Below are 13,961 nucleotides of genomic sequence, written 5' to 3'. Positions count from 1 at the left end.
TGTTGTGTAATAATTGCGTTACTAAATATAGTAAAAATATACAATAATAAGTAACTAGTTCCAAGAATAAATTAACTGTTTATTCATGCTCTGGTTTATTACATATTACCTATCTTTGCTTATGGGTAAACTAGAACATGACATTTTTGTTAATTTTTCTATTTTTCAGTAATCCATGTGAAAGAGCCAAATGGAGCAAATAATCCGCATCTGTCAGGGCAAATGCCTACTTTGGATGTTACTGGGATCATCTGTCAATTAGAAAAATCACTGGGCAGTGCATTGTCAGTCATCTTAGAAACAGAAATGAAATCCGTGTATGAAGATCTCTGGACAGAGGTAAAAATTGTTTTGCTGTATAGATTGTATAGAGAATTTTTTCAAGACATATTTTGAAAAATCATACCAGTGAATAAACAAACAATATCCTTTTTATGTTCCTTTGAAATCTAACCAATTTTGTGTACCATTTTTTTCCCCGTGTTAGTATCATAGGTCAGAAATACATTTCACTATGCCAAAAATATCAGCTGTTCAGAAATATTTTCTTCAGCTGAAAAATTGATTTGGTTAGTTTGGACTTGGTGGAACCTAGGTTTGGTTAGTATGGACATATTGAAATGGAATAAATATTGAATTTCATGATAGTTTCTTCAATTTCTTCCATATTTTCCAAATGTATGAAGATTCTGAGAGAGAATCTCAGTGATCAACTGTTTGGAAATATCTTTAAAACTGAATTTCGGCAGGCATTCCACCAGAATGACGGGAGACTGGTGGAAATTATATAAGCCTTAGAGCCCCAAAATATTTTTTGACTTTTAAGCCTAGAATGATTCTGGGCTTTATCTTCCTGATAATGAATCATCCTTTTGTATATTGTTCCAGATAATCTATGTTTTGATCAGAGCTATATCCATATATAACTTGTATCCGAGGACCATAGCCTCTGCGTGAAGCAGTATTGATGTGTGCCTAGGTTGGTTAAATAACAGGTCAAAGCAATGATGATGTAATTGTTGTGATCTGTTTCTGATCCTGATATTAGATACTGTTTGTGAAGCCTCCTTGGTCCTTGGAAGACGTATTGCAATGTGTGAAGAAACACTGGTTTGCTGTGTTTGGCCTAATTGTGAAAAGAAATTTGCAGTCATCTGTGGAAACCTTATGTGATCACTTTCGAGTAGGTATGTACAGAGAATTCAATTTTGAATTTTTCAGAGGGGTGGAAAGTAAGTGGTGTAATTAGTGACAAACTTGTAAGTTTATTAGGTGTTTATCTAATGATTAATTAGATTTTGAATCGCCTTATTTTGCGTAACATAGCAAACTTTTCTGCAGTGTTGTACCCTTCAAAGCAAGCAACACTTGCTGCAGTCGACTAAATTTCTTACCATTCCAACCATTCTTACCATTCGTTGATGTGTACCTGCACAATAGGCAACACACTGCAATCAGTTGAGATGTTTCAGCAACATGTTAAAGTTCTTTTTAACTGCAAGTATTTCATTTTCTTGGGCTAGGATTCCAATAAATATATATTTAGTCTGTACAGAAATTGCGCACAATAGGCATGACTGAATGAATGGATTCGTCCTCCAAATAATCATCATTTTTGGGTGGTATTTTCCATATTTGGACACTATTTCAAGATTTTTCAATTGTATGACTCCGATGTGCCTGTGTCGTACTACATGGTACATCTTTTTAAAAAATATTTTAATTCACCATATTTTCATATTTTTTGCCATAAAAAAGAAACCGAACAATGCCAACAATATAAAACCTAAGACATAGGCTCATAGAACAAAAACGAAAGCAACCTCCTCCCTTAGCATTCAACAGCAACCAACTCCATGTTTCTCGCCAGCTCCATCATTAAGTCCTGGCATATATGAATATCAGCTCCTTCCCACCTCACCTCACACCTTTTGTTTTGCCCAAATTTAGGGCAATGATCACCTTCACAGGCAATGACTCCTTGACAATGCTGTCTCCGGTTCCAAAGTAGTCATGTTGGACTCAAAATATTAATCTTTTTTCTCTCTCCACTGATGCTGGCAGACATAAAGCCATAGAAAAGATACAGCACAAAAATGGGGCCATTCGGCCCATCTTTTCCATGCCAACCCAAAGACACCCAGATGCCCTTTCTAATCCCATCTTCCTGCACATGACCCATTGCCCTGTTTTACAGAGTTTGATTGAATCTCAGGCTGTAGCATATTGCTAATATTCAATGTTATTCTGTTTACAATGGCAGCTGAAAAGTTAAAGTCACAAATGAGAAATACCACTGTACTCCTGTCCAATTTGTTTTACATTTGATTCATAGGCAGCACGATAGCATAGTGGTTAAAGCTTCACTATGGCTTCACAGCGCCAGGGTCCCAGGTTTGATTCCCGGCTACGTCACTATCTGTGTGGAGTCTGCATGTTCTCCCCATGTCTGCGTGGGTTTTCTCTGGGTGCTCTGGTTTCCTCCCACAAGTCCGAAAGACGTGCTGTTGGGTGAATTGGACATTTTGAATTCTCCCTCTGTGTAGCCGAACAGATGCCGGAATGTGGCAACGAGGGGCTTTTCACAATAACTTCATTGCAGTGTTAATGTAAGCCTACTTGTGACAATAAAGATTATTATTATTACATGCATTACTTCAAACTTTTTTTTTTCTTTTTTTTAATATAAATTTAGATTACCCAATTATTTTTTTCCAATTAAGGGGCAATTTAGCGTGGCCAATCCACCTACTCTGCCCATTTTTTTGGGTTGTGGGGGTGAAACCCACGCAGACACGGGGAGAATGTGCAAACTCCACACGGACAGTGACCCAGAGCCGGGATCGAACCTGGGACCTCAGCGCCGTGAGGCGGTTGTGCTAACCACTAGGCCAACGTGCTGCCCGCATTACTTCAAACTTATCGGAGTTCATCTCCATCTGACCACTCCATCTGACCACTTCACCAACCCATCTATATAATTCTAAAGTTTACAGCTATCCTCTACACAGCCAATCTTTGTGTCATCTGCACATTCCCCTATCGTGCCCCCCGTGTTCAAGTCCAAATCGTTAATATACATAAAACGCAGCAGGGGTCCCAACACCAAGCCCTGCGAAACACTATTTGAAACAGTTGTCCATTTGCAAGGTAACCATCGTTACTAAGCCAACTTTGGATCCATTTTTCTGCATTACCCTGTATCCCATGGGCTTTCACCTTTTTGACCAGTCTGCCATGTGGGAATTTGTCAAATACCGTACTAAAATCCATGTCGACAACATCCATTACCCTCAGCGATCCTCCTTGTCACTTCCTCAAAGAACTCAATCAAATTTGTAAGGCATGACCTTCCATTTACAAAGCCACGCTGACTAATCCATGCCTTTCCAAGTGTCAGTTTATCTGATCTCTCAGGATTGATTCCAATAATTTGCTCACCACCGAAGTAAGACTTACCAGCCTATAATTGTTTGCCCTTACCTTCGTACCCTTTTAAACAACAAAATCACCTTTGTTTTCCTCCAGTCCTCCAGCACCTCGCCTATGTCTAGTGAAGATTGTAAAATAATCTCAGAGCATCTGCTATTTCCTCCCTGACCACCTTCAACATCCTAGGAAACAATCCATCCGGCCCTGATGACTTATTCACTTTTAAGGATTCCAACTCCTCTAATGCTTCCTCTCTCGTTACGATTATTTATCCAATATTTCAAACTTGTCCTCTTGGACTACTACATCATCCCTTTCCTTTGTGAATATGGAGACAAAAACATTTGTTTAAAACTCTTTCCGTATTCTTTGCATCTTCACACAAGTTCCCTTCTTCATCTCTGATAGGGTCCCACTTTTTCCTTATCTATCATTTTGCTCTTTTCATACTGGTAAAAAATCTTTGGGTTTTCTTTAAACCTGCTTGCTTATATTTTTTCATGCCCCCTGTTGTAACTGTAAAACCTCCGATACTTTCGACCAGTTTACTTACTCAAAAGTTTTACTCTGGTGCCCTTATTTGCGAGATGAACAACGGACAGAACAGGTTCACGGTTTAAAACCATTTTATTCACAATTCCCTTATTCAACAAAGTATGGCTCAAACTCGCAGCTGAGCTCTAGGTTTTACCCACACTTAGTGAAGGAGGCTGGCAGGCTACGATCACTTGATGTGGATGTTTTCTCTGGGCTTTGAAACCCAGGGTCCTTTCTTGCGATAGTTGTGCTTGGGGGACTCAGGTTATCGCTGAGGATCTGTTCTGACATTCTTTTCTTTATACTGGATAACTCGGATTGAGTCAGAGGTATACATCCACAACTGGCCACTGTCCCATTTAGACACCAACAGGATACTCCTGTTTATCCAGGGTGATTCAATCAAGATCCATTGTTCTCTGAAACTCCCTCGTCTGACCACCCATCAGCTCAATATGGAGTCTGATTGCTTTTTTTGTCTGTCCTTTGTTCTGCTGCAAAGTTGATCACCTATGCCTGGAAGTTTGTTACATATTCATAGCATGATCTTGTTCTTCTGGAGTGGGCAATCACAAAGTTCATGTAGTGATAATGAGTTTGTGTTGACTTGAGTGCTCTTGCAGTTGGCCAGTATCAATTCCAGCTAGGGTCTCGTGACAGTTTCTGTTTCTGGCCTATGTGTCTTGTCAGCCTGTTCCCAGTGCCACATCCCTCTTTGATTTCCTTATTTCCTTTTTTACTTGATCCCTGTACTTTCTGTACTCCTCTAGGTTATCTGCAGTGTTTTTGTGACTATCATGAGCTTTCTTTTTCTGTTTAATCTTCCCCTGTTTTTTTCTAGACAACCATGGGAACCTATATTTGGCAGTACCATTCTCAATTTTGGAGCAGGCATGTCTACTTTGTACCATAAGGATCTCACTTATTAGTGCCTCCTACTAGTTTACCACTAATTTTTCCTTTAGCAGTCTTGTCCAGTCCACCTCAGCCAGATCACTTCTCAGTTTTGTAAAATCTGTCTTCCCTCATTTCCAGAGATGTAGAGAAAAAGATGATTCTTGATAGGAGCGAAAGTAACAGGATAGTTGTTATGGGGGACTTTAACTTTCCAAATATTGACTGGAAGTTCGAGTACTTTAGATGGGTCAGTTTTTGTCCAATGTGTGTGTGGTAGTATGACTAGGGAGATTACGGTACCTTAGAACCATGCTGCCATTGGTGCAGAAGATTCGCTGCCCATTGGCTCAGGCAAGTCATGTGCCTCTCTGCCAATTGGCTGAGGCTAGTCATATGACTACCCGCCGATTGGCTGAGAGGTTGGTAGCTCCGCCTATGAGGTTGGGTATAAGAACCCGTACCGGCTGGCATTCGACCTTTCTCTGTACATCTGCTGCCGGGCACACATCTAGTATTAAAGCCTATTGTTTGGAACTACTTCACGACTTGAGTCTAATTGATGGTGCATCAATTTAATACACTAGAATTTTGAAATGGAGGTACGGATCAAGCCAGACGGCCTCCGCATCAGCCCGCATGCTGCAAACACGCCAGCAACCTTTAAACATTGGCTGGCATGTTTCAACAGCTACCTCACCACAGCAGAAAACCGCCCGACAAGGGAACAGAAACTCCACATTCTCCACTCGTGTGTGGGCACCGCCGTATACTCCCTGATAGAGAATGAACTGGACTATGGCGCCGCTATGGATCTGCTGAAGGGACATTTCATCAGGCCAGTGAATCAGGTCTATGCGCGGCACCTCCTGGCTACGAGACAACAATTCCCTGGTGAGTCCCTCGACGAATTCTATCGGGCCCTCATTGTCCTGGGGAGAAATTGCGCCTGCCCGCAAGTCACTGCAGCGGAGCACACCGAACTCTTGATCAGGGACACCTTCGTCGCGGGCATGCAATCATCCCAGATACGGCAGAGGCTTCTGGAAAAGGACACCTTAAGCCTCGCTGAGGCACGGACCCTCACATCCTCCTTGGAGGTCGCTGACCGCAACGCCCGTGCGTATGCCCCCGGCTGCGCGGCGGCCCCTTGGGCAGCGTGGCACGCAACCCCCCTCACCCCCGCCGACTCCGACCCCCCCCCCCCCCCCTCCCAGATCTGCGCCGCGGGACGCCCCGATAAGCCCACGGGCCCCCACTGCTACTTTTACGGTCAGGCCAAGCACCCTGCCCGCGCTGCCCGGCACGCACCGCAACCTGTAAAAGCTGCGGCAAGAAGGGCCACTATGCAGCTGTCTACCAATCAAAATTGGTCGCTGCCGTCCCGAACAGCGACTGCAAGTCCCCCCCCGCGCTCCTCTAGGTCCCCGTGCTGCCCGCGGACCTCGCTGCCTCCACCCCCCACCGCCACGAGTGATCCACGGGCGCCGCCATTTTGGGCCCCCGACGCCACGTGCGACCCCTGGGCGCTGCCATCTTGTTCACCCCCCCACCACGTGCGGCCGACGGGCGCCGTCATCTTAGATCGGCCTGGAGGACCCCGCAAGTGAATACTCCATGATGGATGACGACTCTGAGTTCCTGCCACGACTCGCCGCAGTGACGCTATCAATCACGGCCCCGCACGCTTTCCACGGCGACCACACCGAACCTCCTCAACGGCCATGAGACGAGCTGCCTACTGGACTCCGGGAGCAGAGAGAGTTTCGTCCACCCCGACACGGTAAGACGCTGCGCGCTCCCCGTTCACCCAGTAAAACACAAAATCGCTCTGGCCTCTGGCTCGCACTCAGTCCAAATCACCGGGTGCTGCGTAGCGGACCTCACGGTCCAGGGGAGGGTTTTTAAAAACTATAAACTCCTCGTCCTTCCCCGCCTCTGCGCACCGGCACTCCTAGGACTGGACTTTCAGTGCAACCTGCAGAGCTTAACCTTCAAATTCGGCAGCCCTATTCCCCCCCTTACTGTCTGCAGCCTCGCGTCCCTCAAGGTCGATCCCCCCTTCCTTGTTTGCAAACCTCACCCCGGATTGCAAACCCGTCGCCACCAGGAGCAGACGGTACAGTGCCCAGGACCGAGGTCCAAAGGCTTCTGAAGGAAGGAGTCATAGAGGCTAGCAACAGTCCCTGGAGTGTTCAAGTGCTGGTGGTTAGGACTGGGGAGAAAAACCGGATGGTCATTGACTACAGTCAGACCATCAACAGGTTTACGTAGCTGGACGCGTATCCTGTCCCCTGTATCTCTGACCTGGTTAACAGGATCGCGCAGTACAAAGTCTTTTACACGGTGGACCTTAAGTCCGCCTATCACCAGCTACCCATCCGCACAAGTGACCGAACGTACACTGCGTTCGAAGCGGATGGGCGCCTCTACCACTTTCTAAGAGTTCCATTCGGTGTCACAAATGGGGTCTCGGTCTTCCAAAGGGAGATGGACCAAATGGTTGACCAATACGGTTTACGGGCAACCTTCCCGTATCTTGACAATGTCACCAGCAGCCATGACCAGCAGGACCATGACATCAACCTCCGCAAATTCCTCCGTACCGCAAAACTCCTTAACCTCACTTATAATAAGGATAAGTGCGTGTTCAGCACCGACCGTCTAGCCATCCTCGGCTACGTAGTGCGTAACGGAGTGATAGGCCCCGACCCCGAACGCATGCGCCCCCTAATGGAACTTCCCCTCCCCAACTCCTTCAAAGCCCTCAAACGCTGCCTGGGCTTCTTTTCCTTTTATGCCCAGTGGGTCCCTAACTACGCTGACAAAGCCTGCCCCCTCATCCAGTCCAACACGTTCCCCCTGTCGATGGAGGCCCGCCAGGCCTTTAGCTGCATCAAAGTGGATATCGCAACGGCCACGATGCGCGCTAAAGACGAGTCCCTCCCATTCCAGGTCGAGAGCGACGCGTCTGATGTAGCTCTGGCGGCCACCCTCAACCAAGCGGGCAGACCTGTGGCCTTCTTCTCCCGGACCCTCCACGCTTCCGAAATCCGCCATTCCTTGGTGGAAAAGGAGGCACAGGCCATAGTAGAAGCTGTGCGACATTGGAGGGACTATCTGGCCGGCAGGAGGTTCACCCTCCTCACAGACCAACGGTCAGTGGCCTTTATGTTTGATGAAGCACAGAGGGGCAAGATCAAGAACGACAAGATCTTGTGGTGGCGGATCGAGTTGTCTACGTACAACTACGATATCTTGTATCGTCCTGGGAAGCTCAACGAGCATCCTGATGCCCTGTCCCGCGGTACCTGCGCCAACGCACAGGTGGACCGCCTCCGAACCCTCCATGCGGACCTCTGCCATCCAGGGGTAACCCGCTTCTTTCACTTCATTAAGACCCGCAACCTGCCCTACTCCATCGAGGAGGTCAGGACTGTGACCAGGGAATGCCACATTTGGGCAGAGTGCAAGCCGCACTTTTACCGCCCCAAGCAGACGCATCTGATCAAGGCATCCCGCCCCTTTGAACATCTCAGCATGGACTTCAAAGGTCCCCTGCCCTCCAACAACTGCAACACGTATTTCTTAAATGTGATTGACGAGTACTCCCGCTTCCCGTTCGCCATCCCCTGCCTCGACATGACCACGACAACCATCATCAAAGCCCTTCACTCCATTTTCTCCCTGTTCGGTTACCCCGCGTACATCCACAGCGACCGGGGGTCCTCCTTTATGAGTGATGAGCTGCGTCAATTACTGCTCAGCAGGGGCATCGCCTCTAGCAGGACGACCAGTTACAACCCCCGGGGTAACGGTCAGGTCGAGAGGGAGAACGGTACGGTCTGGAAGACCATCCTGCTGGCCCAGCGGTCCAGGTGTCTCCCGGTCTCCCACTGGCAGGAGATCCTCCCAGACGCCCTCCACACTATTCGGTCTCTCCTCTGTACTGCCATGAATCAAACACCTCACGAACGTCTTCTTGTTTTCCCCAGGAAGTCTTCCTCTGGGACCCCACTCCCAAGCTGGCTGGCCACCCCCGGGCCCATCCTTCTCTGGAAGCACGTGCAGGTGCACAAGTCCCGCCCGTTGGTTGAACGAGTCCAGTTACTCCACACGAATCCGCAGTACGCGTACGTGGAGTATCCCAACGGACGACAGGACACGGTCTCCCTTCGGGACCTGGCACCCGCCAGAGTGCGGCCGCAACCCCCAGCACCTCCCCTCCAGTCCCAACCGCCCCCGCGACCCAGTGCACAGGAACTCCCTCCCCTGGCCCAGCCACCGCTAGCACCGACCAGGGGTACGGACACAGGGGTACGGACGACCACCGCTACAACGTCACCGGCACTGCTGCGCAGGTCCAGCAGGACATCGAAGGCACCCATCCGGCTGATCGAGTCATTTTGATGTTCTGATGGACTTTATGGACTCTTTGTGTTTGTGCACATGTTCCTTGCATGTTTCTTTTTTGTTTTTTTTAACTTGTTGTTCGCCTGTACACTGTGTGTGGTGATATTGTTTTCTTGCACGTTCGTCGAGGGCCAGTGGGCAGCCATAGATACCTCGGTACAACTTGAATTATCTCTAGTCATACTACCAGTCTTACGGGGCACACGCATCTCCCCCCTTCCCCTTCCTTCACCCCCACCCCCCCTTCCCCTCTCTCTTCCGCCTCAACCCCCCTCCCCCCTTCCCCTACCCCTTCCCCTTCACCTCTCTCTTCCGCCTCTCTCTTCCGCCTCTCCCCTTCCCCTTTCCCCCCCTTTGTCCCCCTTCCCCTTCTTTACCCCTTCCCCATCCCTCCCACCTTCCCCTTCCCCCCCATCCCCTTCCCCCACTCCCCCCTTCTCCACCTTCCCCTTCCACCTCCCCCTTTCCCCCTTCCCCTTCCCCTTTCCCCTTCCCCCTCCCCATCCCCCCTTCCCCTCACCCTCCCCCCTTTCCCCCTCTTCCCTTCCCCTTCCACCTTCCCCCCCCTCCCCGCTTTTCACAATCCTCAGTTATCCCAACGACGGAGTGGGGTGGGTGGGTGTTGTGTAAATTCATTTTAATTGTCAGCTCAATTAACAGATTAGCTGTCTTTGATGTTGTGTGTGATTATAAATCTGTTTGTTTTGATCAAGGAGTATATACTTGATGAGATTTTACAGTTTTGAATGGGTTTTCATGAATGGGAGTATTTATTCATTATAACAAAAGCTGTAATAGCGACAGCAGCACGGTTCAATTCCCGTACCAGCCTTCCCGAACAGGCGCCGGAATGTGGCGACTAGGGGCTTTTCACAGTAACTTCATTTGAAGCCTACTTGTGACAATAAGCGATTTTCATTTCATTTCATTTCATTGATCTTTATTTTATTTCACTTCAACATGACTCCTGAGGTATGCGAATGGTGGATACTGGATGAGTTGCCACGGCGGGTGTAAGGACCAAGGGTGATAGGTGGGCATTAAGTTGGCATGGGGATATAAGCGGCCATGGGGCAGGACAAGAGTTGGCATGGGAGCTATGAGGGACCATGGAGGGAATTAATTTGGGGACCAGGGGAATAGGTAGTGGGGGGGGGATATGAGGGATGAGGGGTAAAGAGCCTAATTTTTAACAAATCAACTTAGCCAAAGTGTCAAAGAACAAAAGCCTGCCTTTTAAACAGCCCGTCTTAGCACCCTGCAGCCCATGTGACCACTCCACTCTGTGTCTGGGGCAGGGGCCCGACGCCATCCACACCCACCTACCAAAGTTCAAATTGCACTATTTGAGACATGTCGTCCCAAGATTTGTGCCAAGGTGCGTAATTTTCTGACTTGAGCTACTCAGGAGCAAACATCCAACTGGTAATCTTGGACTCAACACAATCTCAAAGAGACCCCTCCCCAACCAGGATAGTTACTAGTTGCTGATGAGACTGATAAACTATTAATAAGCAACCTACTATCTAAAACATTAAAACATTAACACAGCTACACAAACTTGAATCTGGATAACTCTATAGAAGATGACATTGACATTCTTTCAGTTAAATAATCAAATTGGAATTTGAGTCCTTGTTCTGCTCCTTTAACAAATATCAGCAATAGAAGTTATTTTTGATTCAATATTTTTGATTTCAGAAGGTAACCAAAGTGCAACATGGTGGCACAGTGGTTAGCACTGCTGCATCTCAGCGCCAGTGACCCAGGTTGAATTCTGGCCTTGGGTGACTGTGTGGAGTTTAAACTTTCTTCCCATGTCTGCGTGGGTTTCCTCCGGGTGCTCTGATTTCCTCTCTGTCCAAAGATATGCAGGTTAGGTGGATTGGCCATGATCCATATACGGGAGTTACGCAGATAGAGGGGAGCAGGCCTAGGTAGGGTACTCTTTTTCAGAAGGTCGGTGCAGATGGGTTAAATGGCCTCCTGCACGGTGGGATTCTATAAAATAGATGCGGGGGCAGCTCAAGTTTCTGGTGTCAGTTGATCTGTTTGTCCACTTTTTCTCTCTACCTTGCAATTTTTCCATGACAAAACAATATTCTTTATAATACGTATCTTTACTGGTTCTTTTGATTTTATGCCCCTTATTTGGAAAGCCCAGGATGCACAGCAAGATGTTAGCACTGGTAAGGGTGGGGCGAGTGTGTGGTGTGGGGTGGGAAGTGTGGTGATGGTCCTAGGTCTGAATTTTTTTTAGTGTGGACTGGATTAACTTTGCATTTGGTGGTATGAGAGTGGGATTGGGTGCTGCCATGTTTAATGGGTTCAAACCGAGTTAGATTGAGGTTTTGTTTTGCTGTACATGGGAAAATGACTAAGTGGGTGCTTAATCTTTGGGTTAGTTTCTTAACTGAAAATAAAATTTCCTTGCAAGTCTCACTTAAACATTCTGTAGCTAAACTCAAACGGGATATTCATTCCCATCTACAAGTGCACCCAGCTGCTATGGGCAATTGTTGGCCCATACACAAAATCATAAGTTTGGTAACCGGTTACAAAGGGCTGTGGGAGGTTTTATAGATCTCAAAAGTCTAAGCAATTAATAATTGTTTTGATTCTAACCGCAGTGTCCTCAGTGTCCAAAGCTTAAGCTTTGCATTGTTGTCTGGGTTTCTGGCATAGGTCATTTAGTGCTGAGGTAATAATTGAATGCACCACCTTCAGTGATCATTTTTATATCATTTGATTAAATTTTGATGGACGGGATTGTTTTGGAATATAAAGTAACACAATAAAGGTGAGAGGAATTAAAATTCAAGTGATAGAAAGCAAATGTATTCAGTGGAAATTATTTGGCTGCAGTTTGTGTTCAAATGATTCTCTAACAAACCTTCTCTCAGAAGTAGTTTCTGTATACGGTAGTTGTTAACCTTAAACACATATCTAGGTTGTTTGTACATTTTTTTAAGAAGACTCTTGTACATCGCCTGAGTACATTTCTTACATTTGTTGTTTACTTAACTTTTTAAAAATGCTTTTAACTTAATGATTTTCTAAACCGGATTTAGGGGTTGTAAGCAAGGAATAATATTCTCATATCTCCAAGGTTGCTTCAAGTTTTTTCCCCAGGAAACCTGACTCCTGGCAAGTTTTAAATGGATCCTTTATTTTCAATATTAAAAAGGCTTGCATCTTTATTAACAGTCTCTGAAAAGTGGTTGGTGCAATGAACGTTGTTGCATCTTTGCATACATTAGATCCTCCTTCTGGTATAGAATCATAGAACTTAACAGTACTGAAGGAGGCAATTTTGCCTATCAGGTCTGCACCGACCCTTGGAAAAAGTATCATACCCAAGCCCACACCCCCACCCAACCCAACCTTTTTTGGACACTAAAGGCAATTTATCATGGCCAATCCACATACCCTGCACATTCTTGGACTTTGTGAGGAAACCGGAGCACCCTGAGGAAGCCCACGCACACACGGGGAGGATGTGCAGACTCCGCACAGACAGACCCAAGCCGGGAATCGAAACTGGGACCCTGGAGCTGTGAAGCAACTGTGCTAACCACTGTGCTACCGTGCCCCCCTTTGTGTTATCTTTACGCAGTGTGAGATAATAATTGGAGTCTGCAAGTTCTCCCCGTGTCTGCGTGGGTTTCCTCCGGGTGCTCCGGTTTCCTCCCACAGTCCAAAGTTGTGCAGGTTTGGTGGATTGGCCATGATAAATTGCCCTTAGTGTCCAAAAAAAAAGGTTAGCTGGGGTTACGGGGATAGGGTGGGCTGAAGTAGGGTGCCCTTTCCAAGAGCCGGTGCAGACTCAATGGGCCGAATGGCCTCCTTCTGCACTGTAAATTCTATGATTCTATGAATTGTGTATGAGCTTTGACACACGCAGCCAAAGTGAAAGATTGGGGAAGGTTGGGAATACCTCCGCGTTCTCTCAACAAAGTTCTCTCGACAAATGCAATACATGGTGCCAAATCACAAAATCAACTAAAAAATGGGTGGAATTTGTGATAAAAATTTTGCTAAACAATGGTAAGTATTAAATAAGAGTATGAGCACAAAAGTTACATTTGTGAAATGCTTTGCATTTATTTTCACATGTTTACGAACATAGGAACAGGAATCGGTCATTCATCCTTTGAGCATGCTCGTTCTGCCATTCAGATATGTCATGGCTGATCTGTATTTACCAGTGTTTTCTTCAGATTTCTTGATACTCTTACTGGACAGATGTCTGTCCATCTCCGTCTTGAAAATCTCAATTGACCCAGAATGCACAGGCTCATGGAGGAGGGAGTTAAAGATTTCTCTCCCCTAAATGTACAAAAACTCATGATTTCACTCCTAAATGGCCTAGCTGTAATTGTAAGATAGTGCTTTCCTGTTCTAGATTATCTAACAAGTAAGTAGTTTCTCTGCATCTGTTATTGAATTCCTTTATAATTTTAAATATCTTGATTGGTGCAATGTATGGTTTTGGTCAGAATGCTTGCTTGTGTTGTATACTGTATTGCTTTCAAGTTAGTTTTTTTGTGTGACTTTTTTTTGTTGCATAAAATTGAGGATTAGCAGGGAGCTTTTGTCAGGAGCATCAGCATTTTGTACTAACATTGGACCTATATTGATAATGAATTGTTCAGTATTTTTCCACTTTGCCATGTCACTTAATT

The 13,961-nt window shown here is 46.3% G+C and overlaps 1 protein-coding gene across 6 annotated transcripts in view; it reads left to right on the top strand.

Moving 5' to 3' along the window:
• The window catches only part of swt1 (SWT1 RNA endoribonuclease homolog), a 266,421-nt gene that overhangs the window by 143,127 nt on the left and 109,333 nt on the right, over positions 1-13,961 (top strand). For all 6 annotated transcript variants that reach the window (XM_038794629.1, XM_038794631.1, XM_038794630.1 and 3 more), the window contains 2 exons: positions 170-339; positions 1,049-1,187. In XM_038794629.1, the coding sequence (XP_038650557.1) occupies positions 170-339; positions 1,049-1,187 (309 nt within the window). The remainder of the gene's footprint in view (positions 1-169; positions 340-1,048; positions 1,188-13,961) is intronic.

This window comes from Scyliorhinus canicula, chromosome 4 (assembly GCF_902713615.1).
Source record: "Scyliorhinus canicula chromosome 4, sScyCan1.1, whole genome shotgun sequence".
Lineage (NCBI taxonomy): Eukaryota > Metazoa > Chordata > Chondrichthyes > Carcharhiniformes > Scyliorhinidae > Scyliorhinus > Scyliorhinus canicula.
Note: the sequence above shows the minus strand (reverse complement) of the source record. Positions and strands in the feature narration are given on the sequence as shown.